This window comes from Opisthorchis viverrini, assembly GCF_000715545.1.
Source record: "Opisthorchis viverrini unplaced genomic scaffold opera_v5_33, whole genome shotgun sequence".
Taxonomy (NCBI): Eukaryota; Metazoa; Platyhelminthes; class Trematoda; order Opisthorchiida; family Opisthorchiidae; genus Opisthorchis; species Opisthorchis viverrini.
In genome coordinates, this window is record NW_008751689.1 from 1,816,037 (window position 1) to 1,833,885 (window position 17,849).

At 42.4% G+C, this 17,849-nt stretch overlaps 1 protein-coding gene across 1 annotated transcript in view; it reads left to right on the forward strand.

Annotated features, from left to right (window-relative positions):
* Positions 1-2,866: 2,866 nt before the first annotated feature.
* Positions 2,867-17,849, forward strand: part of T265_02639 (hypothetical protein) — a gene marked incomplete at both ends in the record, with an annotated part of 114,660 nt that continues 99,677 nt past the window's right edge. Inside the window, one exon of the mRNA XM_009166937.1 lies at positions 2,867-3,263. Within this exon, the coding sequence (XP_009165201.1) occupies positions 3,117-3,263 (147 nt within the window). The remainder of the gene's footprint in view (positions 3,264-17,849) is intronic.

The following is a 17,849-nucleotide window of genomic DNA, read 5'->3' on the forward strand; positions in this document are numbered from 1 at the left end:
GTAGCTGGAAACCGGTCGGGAAAACTATCAAGAGTATCAGGCAATGACATTTAGCGTAAAGTTTTGCCGCTTAGTTTTGTTGCTGAGGGTATAAAGGTGAAAGGTCCGTAGGTGAGCGGAGCTTTTAGTGCCCAAGGCTACATTACACCACAGGCGAAATCGCTGAGTTTGTAGACGGGACAAGCTGAGTGAATCAGAACATCGAGACGACCGACTCCTAGGGAAGAATTCAATGAGTCAGAAAATAGTCGCTTGAGTGGTGGCTTGGTCCAAGTAAGCGGTTTGTTCATATGAGCATGTAGGGGCCCGAGGGAACATGAGAGAATGTGCAAAGAAAATGGCTGCATGCATGCAATTGCACCGCGTACAACACTGAATGCTTTCACACGAACTCCAACTTCGGCTTCTCCGCGCTTCTGTGATACACTTCGTGTGATCGGTAGTTGAGGAAAGGCGCGCGTTCATCTGCTGTGGATCCTGTGGTGGGGAACAAAACCTTAGGAATCGGGCCGATGCAGAGTGGCAGGCACGTTAGCCTCGTTGGAGATGCATGCAGACACAAAGCAGAATGTAAAAGGGATCAATTATGGTGTTCGGAGGAGGAGAAAATGATGAGAACTCAAGGAAAAGGAATGATAGAACAGCGTAATCAGGTTTTGGTGAGTGTTGAGGCTGTTGGTAGAACGGATTTTCTTGGGGAAATGATAGGTGTTTTTTAAGCAAGCCTAAGCGGGGACAGCCGTGTGCTGAGTGACCTGGAAATTACCGGTACAATCCTGATATATTACAAAGACGAAAGGAACTAACCGGTATTATTGGAATGCTGTAAAACAAATATTGTTTGCGAGAAGTCAGCATTGTGAGATTCTGGCAAATTGGGAGTTGGTCGATGTGATACCGGGCAGGAAAGCTTGACCGTGGATCACTTGTCAGAAGCTATGACAGGATTTGTCAGTCAGCAAGTGGCGGCTTTTTCCAGCCAGTTTCCTTTGTCCTGTCATTTAGGCGAAGAAGCGGTCAGTATGTAGAGTGGCAGCGGAGATATAAGGGAAAATGGATATAGGGATGTGAGACAAGGAACCAGCACTGAAGCAGGGATGGAAGATGTGCAATACATTCTATGTCGGAAACCAAAGATAAGTTTCAGACCACTTATTGCGTTTTACTAGAGGGAAGGATATTTTCCTTCGTTTGTATCTCAGAGGAAGAACTGATATATGGCACAACTGGGACAACCTCAAACCGGTAGCTTAAAGTGGAAAACGGCGGTGCTCATTTACGGATTTCCTGAATTGAACGCCGGCCTTCGATTCGCCGGTGACGGGCTGTCTTGGAAGTTGACGGTTTTACAATGGCATCCTTGTGGGATCCAACAGATGGGATGCATCCAATTGCCACACTGGATTTTCAAATCTCTTGCGTGTTACCAATCTACAAGTGGGAAAATCGTTGAAGAGTCATTCTCGCCGCTTTTACATCGACAAGAAACTCCAGGCAACATACTTTTCCTGGTCGGAGGGGAAAGACAGACCAGTAAAGTAGCTCGGTTAATTCGGACAAGAGAACAGCCACTGGAGCAAGGAGGTCACAGCGTTTGCAAATGAAACATCAGCTACCAACGGAGATAGCGGAGGCCTATTGGAGATTTTCCGAGCGTGAACTCTACAGCTAACATACGATGGAGCGGTAATGTGAACCGACATACCTAGAAGAGGATTGCTGGGTAAGGATTTGGAGTTTTTGAAAACTGAGTGCTAGTTGAATGAGGTCAGGAAATAATAGGTGATCATAATGCAGAGATGATAAGCGGGAAAGTGAGCCAAGGAACAATCCAAACTGTCTTCTGATGTGTGAAGTAAGCCGAATGGATGTTAAGGATACCAAGACATACACAGATTCGTCCGCAGAGGGGAAATACAACACTTAATTGATCATAGCAGATTCAGATATATCTGGTGGGGCACCGGTGATTTAGCTGACATGTTCAGTTTTGCTAAGGAATGTGGGACATGGTGAGGAGCGAAACGTGCCCGCTAATTCGGGAAGATTCTCCCATATACTAACACATCCGAAGCACATATATTCGTGCATGTCGATGCTGGATTTTGTACCACGTTGAGTTATGTATGGGTGTAGTGGAGAGTCCGTTCGTAAATGGAATAAGCGTGGATCTGTTACGAAGCTTACCTTTTCCACAAGTCATCTGGTCAGTGTCTTGCATGAATGTCCAGGGGTCGTTTTATTCTGTTAAGTCGCCTCATATTTAGTCTGTTGAGCTGATATCACAACAGAAAATCGCACAACAAATGGTTATGGTAGTGAAAATGCAGGTTATTTGTCCAGAAAATTCTGACTTATTGCACAGCAGTGGAAGGCCAGAAATAACGCCCCCGTCTGGGACAAACTCTTTGGCATGTTGTCTGCAAGAAACCTTCTCTACTTTTAAACATTGACAATAATTCTGCTGAAGATTCCGGTCGAACTTCTGTCAAAATTACTAATATTCACACGGAATTGCATTTGAATGGCTTCATAATGCTGGCCCACACCTCCCACCAGATTTTCCTCAGTGCAGTTCTACATAACGGCAGCGATGTTTGCAGTTGCTTCCACACCGGAAGGCCACGGTCAATTTTATCACATTAGCGGGACTTGGATTTTGGACTAGCCACCCGTGTCCTCTAAACACCGTGGGTTCAAAATGTTGGCTTTTATTTTTCCTCCACTTTCACTGAAGCGAATGAACTCTCAGTTTGTGTTTTAGCGCACCACTTTTGAGCATCTATCGAATGACCTTCAAGGTTGTTCAGCCGTTTTCGTAACTTTTTGATGCCCCTGTTTTCGTGGTCTGTGTGTGAATCCTTTAGTGGATGCTTCATTGTCTTCATTTTGGAGCTAGCACCATCATTTTGACAAGCGAAAAAATTCGTTGGAACAATTTCCCGGTCATTATTGAGCTTATTAGAGCTGGTCATCTCTGCAGAAATATTATGACAGTGCTTCTGTGGTAGAAGTTGACATATGAATATCTTTCAAGGAACCTTTGGCAGCCTAACAACCGCTTCGAGCAAAAGAATACGATGCGCAGTCCATCGCCACAGGCTTGAAATTGTGTCATGCTAGGTTCAACTGCGTCAGAGAATTTGGCTTGTACGGACGAAGTCAAGGTATATGAAGATGAAGGAGAGGAGGAGGAGCAGCAAAAGTCGTCGGAAAATTTGACGGAAGACAAAGTTAGGCTTGTGATAGAGAGCGAAACTCAGGTGAGTCACCATATAACCTATTATGCTTTAAACGCCAAACGAACATCGAGCTGTCTTGATTGGTGAAGGGTAGGGGGGGGGGGGTATTTTTCTTGTAGGCCTGTTTGGGTTCCGGATTCAGATACACCAACTGGAGGCTGTTTGGTTGCCTTGGCTGCTGCGCATGGCCGTGCCCACTGATATAGCGACTGACCAAGTAGCTTCTCAAAGCATCCCCCTGTGTTTGGCCCCACACACCTCTAAGCGCCGAGGTGTCCCGGTTATTCAATGCATACGTTGCCACTTTGACAATTAGGTGTGGTCTTCGCTTAGTGCGAACAGGCTGGCACCTTAGTAAGAAGAAAACCAGTAAACCATAACACTTCCACGCTCATCACTCAGTCTTAACTGGTTAGAAATAAGAAATTAGTTCTACTCCAACCTCTTCACTACCTGTGTTTGTGATTCCTTGTGGTTAGACCGATTCACCATATCGCCATGTCATAAGGTGTGTTCTCCAGTCCTCTTCCGCCACAATCAATAGGGAATTCTGAAAGCCAGTTGCTCGTTGATATAGCATGTACATAGTCGTCGTTTCTTTCCATTTCATCTTGCACACGGTTAGATATTTCCCCAAGCTTCACCGGCGCAAACATGGAGGACTCTCACATTCCATTGTTCCACGAAAAGTCGTCGTGACGTTGATAAGGTTACCTCTGGCCGTTCTGTAAAGCTGGGAACATGTTCAGGGGGTCCATCTGATCACAACAAGAAATTTCACTGTCAACACTTCTTGAATTCGGTCCGGTCCCTTTTTCTCTCCGGGCCACACCGCGGTTTATAGCGTACGGCGAACGCACGGATTCTCAGTCTGAAGGTGGTCAGAACTGGATTTAGTGTTGAATGACGTGAATGCACCAAGAACTGAATCATTCCACCCTCTGACTCTTTGAAATTAAGCAATATCGCTTGCTCCTTTATTGTGGCTACATTTACTTTGTGTGAAGGCAACGATGGTACAGCCAACAAACAGAAAACTGATGAAAATGTAACACAACGAAACAGCGTGTCATCCGTGCAAAGTATATGGTGACGAGGTTTATCGTTACTAACATTCGACCACCAGTGGCACGATTTCGTCGTCAGTCATTCTAGAACCACAGATGTGCTTTTGGGGGCCAAAGAGATGTCCTACCAGATTAAATTGTAATAAAAGTTAGCATGCGCACAATCTATACTATATTTACATTGATTTCATAAAGATGTCTGAGCAAGGATACTAAACGACCGTTTTAAGCTTTTTACAGGTTTATCTTTTTTCTCAACATACCATTTATCGAATTCTCGGACCCTCACAAGTGAACCATGATGTTAGGGTGAATAGTTTACTCTTCACGGCATGGTATTCAAGTATTCTATTTTTTGTTCGGTGACGCTTTGATTGTATATTGATAACTCTGTGAACAAGGTCATCCACGCGATCTGATCACTACGTCTTTGGATGGCCGCCGTGCTATACCAGTATTACCACCATAGATTGATTGGTACTGGCAGCTTGAATTACACTGATTGTGATCGGACCTCGTGGATCCTACCAAGTACTTTAGGTTTTGAATCTAATGAAAAAGGTGTAGATCTTCATGTACCCATATCCGTCCACCCAGGGGACCTTGTCTCCCGTTGCCATCAAAAGTTGATTTTTCCCTGGAGTGACCGGCACCGGAGCTTCTAGTACACCTGGGTTAGCTTCCATTTGGAATGATTGTTGACATGCAGAAGGGCTAAAAGGTTTCGGGAATCGGTGCATACCGGAATTTGGAAATGCATCATACGATGTGTGCCCTCTTTAAATGAGTCAGTTAAATGTCCGTATTTACCACATTGAAAGGTACTAAATCTCCTTCGCCGTATTTGAGTAGTGCGGAAGCCTTCACTAGTCGGTTTATCTTCCAGTTTCATTACGAGTGGACGCGTGCTTAGGCTGGAGAAAGCTGGATTTGGGAAACCGGCAAACATTCTGAGGTGGTGGGCCCGTGAATCGATTCCCCACAGAGTCGCCTCTACAGTTACATCTGAAACACTCACGAATTAATTTTTCAGACGCTTATTAGGTTTTTCAAAACCTTAGAAGTCTCATCGGACTCTGAAGTACTTGTAACTTCAGCCGGTACTCCAAATAATGTGTCCTTACCATTCTTGACTCAGCAATTGGCGCGGAGATGCAGAAACCGCTGGTGTCTAATTCTGCCATCTATACACGGTGAGCAAACTGATGAGTACCGTCAGTAGCAAAAATATAAACATACCTACAGCGGACCCTGACAATCAATGTCTGTCCATTTATTTGCGAAAAGAAATGAAAACAGCAGGGACTTTAAACGAAGGCCTTGGAGTTGTGGGTAAGACCAACGTCCAAAAGCATGTTTGAATGCCATTGATCCACAGAAATGCCTATCGCCCCTTAGAGAGACAAAATCAGGTCTGCGCAAGAAACACTTATGGTCATTGGCATTGGAAGGCGTGGGTAAGACATTTCTTAGAGTACTGAAATCACCTATTGCTTTATATTTTTATCCAAGCACCATGATACTTAAGAATTGCGGATTTCCACTCAGTTGCTAGCTTTCTGACCTTCTCAGTGTAACCTTTGAGAAGCCGTCAATTGTGTCAGTCCGGTTCGAGTTTATCTAGTCCCCAATTGTCGACCACAATACTGCAAGCCGTTTGCATTACTTCCGTAGCACCTTATACACAAGTAGTGCTTTGTATTTAACTTCAGACCCTTGACATTCAAAGATCTACTTCTAATGACGCACTCAAAGTTTTTTTGCGTTTAGTTGCCTCGTATATCAAGTAAGGATTTTTGTTGTGGTTTGATAATAGGACCAATAAGATACCCCCTAATAACTGTGTGGTAGCTACTGCCCGTTTTCAAATAAACCTACCTGATAATTTGCACCGTTTAAATACTTAAGCCCTACTTAAGTTTCCTTAGAAGCGGTGTATCTTGTTTGTGTACAGCAAAACGAGTTTTGAATGTTTGTAACTACTGACTGTATGGTCAGCCGAATTTCGTACTAATTCATGGCTATACACCATGGAATCTTTGGGGCCTTTGTTAGTGGTAATGACATACTTTTTTTGCAGTTTATTTGCGTGGTAATTTCACTTGCTTCACAACTGACTGCTTCCATAATGCTGAGCTTTCCGGCATGCATCTTGCTTTGATAGGTATATGTAGTTAGTCGAATTGTTTCTTACTTAGTGATACAAATTTAGAGAGGGCGCTGTCCAAAACTCCCAGTTTGAGCTTCGCCAACGATTATTTCTTGCCGAACACGTTTTTTCTCTCAGCTAACTTCACATGGGTTTCTGTGACCTGATATCGTTTGAGCTAGTATATTCAGCTTGTATTGTCTTTTAGTCTATTGCGCCTCTAGCATTTAATGATATAGATACGGTACTACAATGGTCATTTTTGGTGATCATGTTTCCATGGGAATATATGTTATCAGTAGTCTTGATGGAAACCTTAATTCTGTTTATTCCCGGTTGTAAAGAAATCAATCGTTAATCTTCCTTAACGCGCGTGTTACTTTGGCTTCTATCAGTTAATCATGTTTTGGAACGATAATTGCTCACTTCGGCTTCACGCGTGGTTGGGTGCAGGAGAAGTCCAAGGCAAATTACAACAGCGTTCTCATGGATGCTACTGAATATTCTAGCTCGTGGTAAGGGTTGAGACTGTAAGTAACAAAAATATATTATTCCACTCATGGGGAGAATTTTCGGACCCCTTATCAAGCTGAAATGGATTAGTAGTTTTTCTGGTTTATGAAATGCTGATTCAGGTCAGATTTACCCCTAGAATACGAAATTATTTTGTTTTCGGTGTGAACAAAGGAAGTTTCTGTATATATAAATCGCAAGTCTTAGTGCATGTAGGAAGTTTTCAGTTCCTCTGTGATACTGCATAAACAAACAAGCAGTGGTGCACACAGAAGTCGTGTCGCCTGTCAGAATGTGTCACCCACTGGCTGCTGACACGCAAAAGATTGCCTGCAGTGCCTGCCGCACATAATTTTGTGATTTTATGGTACACTTACACCTGCCACAGGGGCATAAAACTGTGCAAGAAAAATAATATTGAAGCTTGTTTTAGTTATTTTGCCACAACACTGTTCACCTAGCAGTCCAAGGTGAACCAGCCATATTAGGTAGTTGAGTTAGACATCTAAATATTTTGAGCTGTTGTCGCAGCCGAAACTGAAGTCAATTTTTATTAAATACTGCATCTTTATATGGTGAAGTCGCATATTACCATTGACGTTTTTTGTGTACGGATACTATTTTTCCCACCTGGTTTTAGTTACTGAATCCTGTTTCCGCTGAATGATCCTTGGTTGATGTTCTCCCACGGAGGCATCTCCCTAGTTATTATGAAATTCGTTTCAATCACGGATGATCTTGTGGGTTCTGTTTGAGTTTCAACATCAATCATTTCCGCTGCTTATGTGGTTGGTGTCACATTTTTACGTGAATGTTTGTATAAATTATCTGTTAATCCTCTTCCACTAATGCTATGTGGTAAAGCCACTGAAACGCAAACGGTTTTAACTGATTTTGAGGAATTTTGCAATGTATGTGTTATCTCCGTGATAGTCGCCATTGTCAAGTTCAGAGTGTCCTTCACCAGTAACAGTCGTCCCCACCACTTGATTTTATCTCTGGAAATTTTGGTAGGATGAAGATTTTTGTTAGGCCGTAATTTTCCCATGTAAGGGGAGTTAGATTGACTTAATTTCACAAGGCAACTGATGGCTCATTTTTCATACCCATCCGCATTTTGTGATAATCTTCCGCCTGCGTAATATATGAGTCAGTTATATTGTCTGCTCGCTTTATTGCGACGGTTGCTGTCACTAAACCCTGTAGTCTTTGAGACCGTCTCTCGCTTATTGATATAACACTCTTTGTTTTTTTTCAACTGAAAATTATTTTTTTCAGCCGTACCTCCTCACATGTAATGCCATGAAACGGAAATTAGGGTCTATCGGCCAGGATTCCGCAGTAGCTGATAACTTTTTTGCTCTGATCTGCGGTTCTGAAGGCGGTTTTCAGCTTTCCGTAATGGGAAAATTGACCTTAGCTCGTAATTGCTTGACTGTTTGCGGGGCTACTGTTGTCCGCCTATCATTAATGTTATTTTCTTGGGGTTAGCTCTGTGGGCAGCATATAGGGCCATGGTATGGCCCTGAATGATCGTCACAGAATATTATGCAACTTCTTGGTAACTTGCTGACTGAGTTGGCTTTAACGCTAGACCCAGATCTCGAAACTCGAACGCCCCTACGTATTGCTTAGAAGGTTTTCATATTGGACTGATATTCAAACTATTAAGGTAGTCTGCCATGACACTTTAACGTCTATAAGGTCGCTAGAAATTTCTTCTTGTTTTGAGTGCTGGCACGGTTAAGACGTGAAACGGCTGTTGCAGAAAATTCTACAAATGAATATCAAAAGTGGAAGATTTCTTTAAATCCCCTCTTGTTAAACAATGTTACGGTGTGTACAATTTTCCAGAGAACACGCTACTTGGATTTCTAAGATAAGTCAATCTTGCTCTACGATTGGGTACGTTTTTTATTCTTTGTCCCTTTTTTAAGCGCGATCTATGTTGTTTCTTACTTCCCACATATGATCTCAGAATTCTATCTCATGAATCGGTTTTATTTTAATTGAGACCTCCACAACTTTTTTCTGGGGGTGTCTCCGTATTCTAATGGTACTGTCAAGGTAACTTGACGGGAAACTTAACGTGTTCAGGTAAAATTCTAATGTTGCTTCGCCATTGAGTTAATATAGCCCAAAGCATTTGAGGGCAGTGGCCTGAAATTAAGGCGTTACACACAACTCAGGATATCTTCGTATTAGGTCGCCGTTGCACTTCTATCAGGGAATTATTGTTGGGCTATACTGATGGTTTCATGGGGCCATGTTATGAGGAATCTGGTCACGTTCTAACACAAATAAGTTGAAACCCTTGATTAATAGCCGGTTCATTACGCTTCATTACTTGAAGTTTCTATAGGGGCATTCGCAAGGCTCCGTATTTTGAATACTCCTGAGCGAATATTGTCCCTTCATAAGGACATTGAAGAAAACCAAGCTCTTCGGTTGTTTGAATAAGTGATTCTGGCACGGATTGATGAATGACCTTGCCACTGCGATTACTGCACACAACTACCCTATTCTATTAGACGATGTCATTACAAAAAGACGTTATAAAATGGATTAATGTACCAGCTGCATTTCGCTTCCTACGAGATGGTCACGAGGAGTTCCATGACTTTCGCCATCAGTGTTTACTGCCAATCGCTTACTTTATGATTTAACCAGAGGCTTCGCCAAATTAGTAGAGCGAGGAACAACGAAATGGTTAGAGTAATTTATTATCAATGTTTTTAATTCACGGAGCTCCTCTTTCATTCAAGAATCTCGAGATTCAGGATATAAGGAAACCGCATACTGTGTCCATATTTTGTTTTCCAAGAAAGCGTGGTCGCAAAGCTCATGTTAATTTTTTTGAGCTGTGGCTGAAACAGATTTTATCATCCACTCATGATGCGAGTATTAGGAAATTTACAACTGGATGGTGCCGTTAAGGAAGACCTTCTAGGTTGTGGTCAGTGATCTGTCCCTTAAACCTTTTGCAAATAATAATTCCGTCCCCGTTGAAACGTCGTTTTGTAGCCCGCTCCAAACGTAACTGGAATGTTTTCACTCTAACGCACATATCGTACCAAAGCATTTTGTTGGCTGGAAACAATATTACTAATAATAACCACACCAACAATGTTTAGTGTATTCTGCTGCCTCTTGTCTTCCGTAACCGCGGTTACCGTCAGCGACGACCAGTGTGTTTTTCTTCAGTATATGCATTGTAACACATTGCCAAATACACTTGAGAATGTGACGTTTTACAGTTGGTAGACAAATCGGTGAACACTCTTCTTTTTCGTATATATCTCCGAATACGGATGAGAGGCACTGTTCTGCGTGAAGTCTTTCTAGCACACTTTGGACATGAATTGCTAATGCCGATGCCAATAAGAAAAGATATAAGTAACTATAACAATACTAATAAGCATTATTGTTATTTTAACTTGGTACAACAATACAAAATACAAATAATAGGACTGAGTGCTTGATGAGTTTTAAGAAGGGCAAAAAGTAGTGGGTTGTCTGGAGTTTCTGGTGATTTTATGAGTAGTACCGACGTATTAATCATTACTAACGTGGGGCGACCGTTAGGACATCTTACCCCAAAATCGATCCATCCATTGATTTTGTCGAGACGCCAATTTTTTTTCCATGACCCCTAAGAATTTCGTCGAGGCCTTGTTAGAGAATGTCAGCTTTTCAAGGTGAAGATGGTGTAGTTGTTTTTACCGTATTGATAATCACGTGTAGTGCTCGGTTTATACGTTCTGAAGTCCTCGAACTGGGACCTTTCACAACTACGTGCATCAGTTCTTCACTGAGTGACGATTTTGTGCCTATCTTTTCAATGGATTATTCTCCAAACCGTTAGGAAATGCCAATTAGCATCAGGATTATGAAAGTCCCACGATAGTATGAATAATTGTAGTTTAAATCGCTACAGAAATACGACAAAAGTCGCAGGATACGATACGTTTTGTTTCAAAATACAAACAATTTTCCACGTGATCGGTCACAAACCATCATCAGCGAACGCTAATGCACCCGTGGGCTCTCGCACGCAGTAGTGATTAGGGTGTATGCTCCATTTGTGGCATCCCTCCATCCCTAGGAGAGAATTTGAGTTCTGTCGATCTGTACTCTTTACACCGCGTAACAGGTTGAGGAATGGTAATCGCACTGGGAACTCTGTTCAGATAAATTGTGATCCGTTTTTTTAGGTTGACAGTTACTATGAGCCACACTAGCAATATTATGGATTTGCCCGTGTACCTATTTGTCATAACCTGTAACGATCATTTATGGTGGATCACCTCATTGCTTACCACTGATTTATTTATTGAGCTGGTAGATATCGAGAATGCGGATGGTTTTTGTGACATACGATGAGATTCCAACAACGGATAGTAATCTAAAGCCGTCCTTCGCAAGCCGAGTAGCTCTGTAATCTGTGGCAACAAATTCAATTTTCGAAACGGGCTTGATCTAGTATTCCGTTTATGCGGAGCACTTGGAAAACGCCGAAATACGCTTCCAATGGGACAGCCAATACACAGAGCCTCTCTTGCCATAGCAAATAAAATCTTGATTGTCTGAAACATTCTCAATAGGTTCTAATTAGGGAATATAGTTCTCTTTACTCTGACCAGCAGCACTATCCTATCTGAAGTAGAATTAGACGAAGTGTACAGGAGCAACCTGAATAAAATGTATCCTGGAGGACGCTTCACCGCTCTTTAGTGTCAAAGTCGTGTGGTTTAGTTGAAAAAGTGGTGGCTGTCCGTAAAATTTCTCTTGGATGCTTCTCTTTTTTACTGGGAAACCCCTCGGGTCATCAGAAACAAAAGAATGTTCATGCTCATTTTGTATGTGCTGTTCTAGGCCAATGATAAACTTAATGTGAAAATACATCTTGCGTTAGTGCGCGAGGTTATATTTGTACGCAGAAGCGTTGATGGAAATTGAAAGTATTCTTTGTGCAGACTGAGAATTATTTGTTCCAGGTTTCATAAGATGATGGTCTTTTAAAACCTGCATTTCGTCTCCCAGATTGTTTTGTTGTGTTATTTGGAATGTTGAATTTAAGTCGATAAAAGTGCGGCATTTCGTTGTCATGGGTTCCTCGTTTTTGACGGAAGAGGGTGGTTTTGCAATCAGACATTTTTACCCCCGGATGACAGCGTTGTCTTTAGATGGACCGACTCCTTTAGACGAGCATTAGTTGAGGAACGATCAAGTATACTGTATCTGAAGCACGAATCTGCGGCGCATCATCCCTGAATTTTCTTGTTAGCTTGCTTTTATACAGACATTCTTACGTAAACCCTGCCGATTTTTGTTCGGCCATAGGTTAAAAATGGACTCTCGAGAGTTTTTCATTACTTTCACAATCGGCAAATCTTTCAGCAGTTGAAAGCTTCCAACGTTCTAGAATAAAAGGTAGTTGGTTTCCAGTTCCGTTACCGCAATAACCGTTTTTACTTTTTGATATACTGAAGGACCCTCAGGGCTGTAATTCTAAAACCTCCATTGGTCTCAACAGGTGGATTTTGTTCGAAAAATCGAGATTTAAGGAGATGTGGCCGAACGGTTATTGACATAATCCTGTCTTTAGCTGGGTTCTTATATTCTGAGCTGCCCCAAGTTATTGAAGCAAGTGCAATCAATCTAAATCCTGTCTCATGGTTTCAACGGATGTTTCACGAAGATAGTCCGGTAATCAATTCTATTGGGACCTTCAGGGTCTTGTAACACTAGACGTGCCTGTTGGTTATGTCGGAGGGATATCCTAGTATTTGGTAGAAGATCCCTAGTGATCCCTAAGTGGCGTGGTCTGTCAGTGTCCCGGATAATAATTCGGTGGTATGTGCTCCGGAGATCAAACGTTGCGTGTTTCTCATACAGCGGTTCCTCCCACAAGTTTGTCAGCCCACTTCTCATTGGTCACTGTGGTTAATCATCTGTCTGGGCTTGGGCAACATGGCAGTAACTCAGTCATCGTGTTTCCTTCTCGCGGTTTGGCAGCTAGGCACCGAAAGGGTGTTACAGTGAAACGATAATTTTCACTATTATTTTTGCCACCTGGCTACGATCGATAACTGCTAACCATTTCTGGTTTTCATTGGTGGTGCTGAGTCGCTGATTTCGTCATTCAAAAGCTTTTTTCAGTTTCTGATTCTACAAATACGTTATATGTAGCGGAACGCTCCCTCTCCGTAGTGTCGAAATGTCTGTAATTCGAAGAAGTCATGGCAGTCGGTGATAGCTGGACACACGCTTCAAGTAGACAAAAATGGGAGGATTTTTTCTCTTCTAAACGATCTCAAGCTGCTACGTTATCGAAGGGAGCAACCAGCTTATTCCCATAAGATATGAGTCGGAGTATTGGTCTCTCGAATTAGAGATCGATCTGAGCTTTTTTCGAGCCAGTGTAAGATTACGAGCATGTCCGAAGGTAGGATGGAAATCACACATTCTGGGTCTCAGTGCTCTCTGTTTAATATTCTTCTGGGAAACGGTCCTCGCTGGATGGATCGACGGATGCAGTACGAAATTCACAATCTTTTGCAAATAATGCAAGCCTGGTTTTTGTGTGTAAGCTCCACGTCTGATGATAAATTTAGGTTAAATTAGGTTAGGATAGATTAGGTTTTTACTTTGAATGATTTGATCACTTTCAGGGGTTTGATAATTGTATCGTGACACTAGATCCAAAGCTGCTACGCATCAGCATCAAAAGTTCTGGCCACATAAAACAATCCTTCAGATTGTTTTGCTTCAAACAAAGTGCAGTGGTTGTTCACGGACTCCACTGAGGGAACAAGGCGGCGATCTGGTAGTGAGGCTGTATCCTAAGATGAAATGTTCTGGTGAGAGTATACACAATTCGGCCGAATGTTGGCAGACCGAAAAGCGATAGCTCGCGATGAAGACAACCATCGAATTTGTTAGAGCATGTAAAACGGTACTAAGTAAAAACTCAAATATTGTGCAGAAAGGTAGGCTCATAGCTGAGCCTAGCGAAGGTGATCTGTTTCAGCATGTGTCATCCAGAGGCCTGTCTGAACTGTAACAATCATGCAAAACTCAGATTCTTACTTTTTCCGCAACAAAATACTCCACCAATGTGGCTGCTTACCTGCAATATGATTTCACCTTCAGACAACACCCAAGAAATAGCTCCAGAATAAAAAGAATCAGAAACTCACCTGATCACAACTCTGGTGCAGAGATCTGATGGTGAAGAAATCACACGTCCAAATTTGCATCAAATGAATCAAGTTACGGAAATTGGTACTAGTAGACTGGAAAGAAGTTGTGGATGCACATGAAATTTATCATAAATCACAGGTTCACGGTTCATGCAGGGTTTTATTTCACTGTGCCTCAAATTCTTGTGGAATACATTGAGCCATAAGAGAGGTGAACCGAGGAAAGAAATTTCCACCAGCCCTCCCTACTAGGAACAAACAGAAAGTGAAGCAAATATCAGCTATGTAGTTGTACGTAAAAGGATCATTATGCACAATGCCTGTAGAACATGACGTTAAAAACTGCTAGCGTCAATAGCCTTTATTTTGCACCACCGTAAGCACCAGTTTGTCCTGAGTCTTGCACTGTTGAGAGTGTTAATAACGCAATAAGTGGGCCAATTCAGTGAAGCCAAAACCAAATTACCAGCGCAAATCTAATAAGGCGTGGATAATACACACCACTTGATAAGCACTGTGGCTTTTTTCCTGGTTGGTGTGTAGAGTAGTAGATATGATTGAGTTACGCGATTAGCTACAATCAATGTGCGTTCGGAAACAAATTTCCAGATGCTAAAACCTGGTATTCTGCCACGTAGTTACCTGAAGTTTTAGTGTTCTCAAATTAAAACTAAACTTCGTTCTTAGTTCTATTCTGTTTTATTGCTGTTGGCTGAGCCCTGTTTCTAAGCTAGATTAATACCGGTCTCTTTCCTTACCAGTGAAAGCGAAGCATCTTGGTAGCCCGTCAGGTCACCTATGCCTCATTATCGATCTTTTCCTACATAACCAGCGTGATGGATTTCACGGGTACCCGTTTCCATGGCTTCCGTCTTCCGTGTGATGATACTTAGTGAATTTTAACCGCAGCGGCAGCATCCTCCATCCACCACACTAACACATTTTTGACAGTCGTGTGTTTTTTCTCTTTCTTCAGTCCCTATTGTTCTGTGTGTTTGACGACATTTCAATTTACTCGCTTTCGGCTAGTCTCTATCGGGCGCTGGTCCTGTTTTAGGCTGGTCAAAAACGGACCGGATAATATTCAACCTTTTACTCTTCCATCAATCAGTCAGATAGCTTTGTTCATCAGCATCATCATCGTCGCTCTGACGACAACGACTACGAAGCTGAAGAGGAAAAGGAAGATGGCTCTCTTTCGTCGTTTTTGTTTGGCCTCTTCGTCACATCTGCAGTAGGCACGCACACACACACACACACACCTGCGCACACGGGTGTGCTACCATATAGGAGTGCACACACTGTCAAGATGACCGTTTTCGCTTTATTCTTCCCAGTCTCGTAGCGCTGGCGCCATCATGTAGGCGCATAGCGTTTTTTCTTTCTCGCGCGCGTGCGCTTCGTGCGCAACATTTTGCTAACCGGGTTGTAACTGGATACCACGGTGTTTCCATAGTATACTGCTCAGATGTCCTTTTGTCTGTGTGTGGTCGTAGCTTTAAGCGAAAGCCTGAAGATAAACACAGGTGATCGGCTGCTTCAGAAAGGCCCAGGTTAAAAATCAACGTTGAGTTGGAACTGCCTTGTTGCCTCGCTGCATTCATCGATGGTCGTATTCAGGGTTGTAAATCTCGGTCTAATCGATTTTTTTAATAGTGCCAAATTACTTCTCAAAACCACATACTCATCATATAAGGGAGTTCCTCAACCGTTACTAAAGGGTTACGCTTTTGCATTCTTCCGACCGACGCCTGGCCGACCTTAACCTATGCATTAGTCCATCTGGTAATTGATCGAATCACAACTCATCTCTTCTCTGTATCAGTCATACTTTTTCTCCAAATTATAATCTAGGTATGGAAGTTGTGTCGTAACCATAACGAAATAACAAGAATCGACTTCTTTGTCCTTGAGATATGCGTCAGGGTTGTGATTGCGGTGGGTTGTTCTTCATTCGGTACAGTTTGGTCACTTGGCGTGTGCGGCGTGTAGTTTTTGCAGCGTTGTACACGATTCTACTTTCTTGCATGGCGCGTATCCTTTTTACGGAAACTGTCGCTACATATCCGCAGAATAATCTTGTTCCAGGATATACACTCTTTAGACGTCCACCTTGTTTTCAGTGAGAAGTGTTTGAGGTTGTGGAGTGACATGCCTACTAGAGTGCTTGTGTCTCATATCTCTGAACAGAGTGAACCTGAAGTGACAATCGGCCGCAAAGTTTCCTGGTACCGGTTTTCGGAACTTGGACGTATGATCAAGTCTGGCACTGCTGATATCTTAGAACCGCGACTGTCTGGCATCAGCTGATTTGTTATCAAATTTAGAATAGTTGGTGGTCACTTGCACAGAAAATAACTCGTTTGCCCAGTAAATCAAATGTTATTGAATGTAGCGACTTTGTCAGGCAAAACGCATGCTAATTTATCTTTTTTCTTGATGTCCACTGAAAAGTGCATACCAAGTAGCCATCGACACGCCACATGTGAGATTATGCTTACGCTTAAGGGGCAGCACTTCCGCATAAAGCAACTGTTCCCATCCGCACAGAACCTCTTGAGAACTACTACGTACGCATTGTTAGTCTAATTGTTACGAACATTGAAACGAAAGACTAGTAAGTGGGATTGTACTAGTTTGTAACTTTCAACCGAGTCTTAGTCCCGCGAGTGACATCGGTCTAGGCTGAAAGTTGAGAAGCCCTCACACAGTTGTGTTCTCCTCCTTAGGATTCTTTAGGAGTGCTCATTTCGCCCCTGTCCCTCTACCTTCGGATTAGTAGTCGACCACAAATGGCTTGGCTTAAGTTAGTTTATAGGCGGGAAAATATAACTTCCGGACGATGTAGCGCCATTACATTTCAATCAATCACATTTCACGTCACCTGAGGTATTTGTCACAACTACCGAATTTTGGAGGGCTAGCAGCGAAAGAAATTCAAAAGTGTAAAAGGTGCACCAAGTGAGGCACTACTTCGTATCAGCCCATCAAGTTTTTCAGTGCACTATCAGTGATTGCATGGGTCACTCTCTTCAAAAACATCCCGTCTCTCAACACGTACAATTTTCTACTGTCCCGCAGTTATTTTTCTTTGGAGAAGCCTGTTTTAGTGACCCAATAGCTCTATCCCATCACAATATGATAGACACTTTAAGCTATCTTCCTGACGTTTAACAGTTTTATCTGTGCTGATATGACACATTTGTTGAATTCCCGTGTCCTCTTATTCGACATCCGTGCTGTAACTAGGGCGAACGGAACTCTGATGCACTTCACTTGTATTTTGAAAAATTCATCTTCTTGTGGACTTGTATAGATATCAGTGTGTTCTGTCATGTCTTTTCTATGCAACCGATGAGTTCAGAGGAAATACGGTTTTCCTAAATACTCAGTTAAAAATACCGCACACACTCAAGCACTGTGGTCATGGATATATTTGCGAACTCTGATCACTTCACTTGTATTTTGAAAAATTCATCTTCTTGTGGACTTGTATAGATATCAGTGTGTTCTGTCATGTCTTTTCTATGCAACCGATGAGTTCAGAGGAAATACGGTTTTCCTAAATACTCAGTTAAAAATACCGCACACACTCAAGCACTGTGGTCATGGATATATTTGCTAAGGATTGTTAAAGTATACTTCGTTGGGTTATAAAATCCTCTCTATTCAA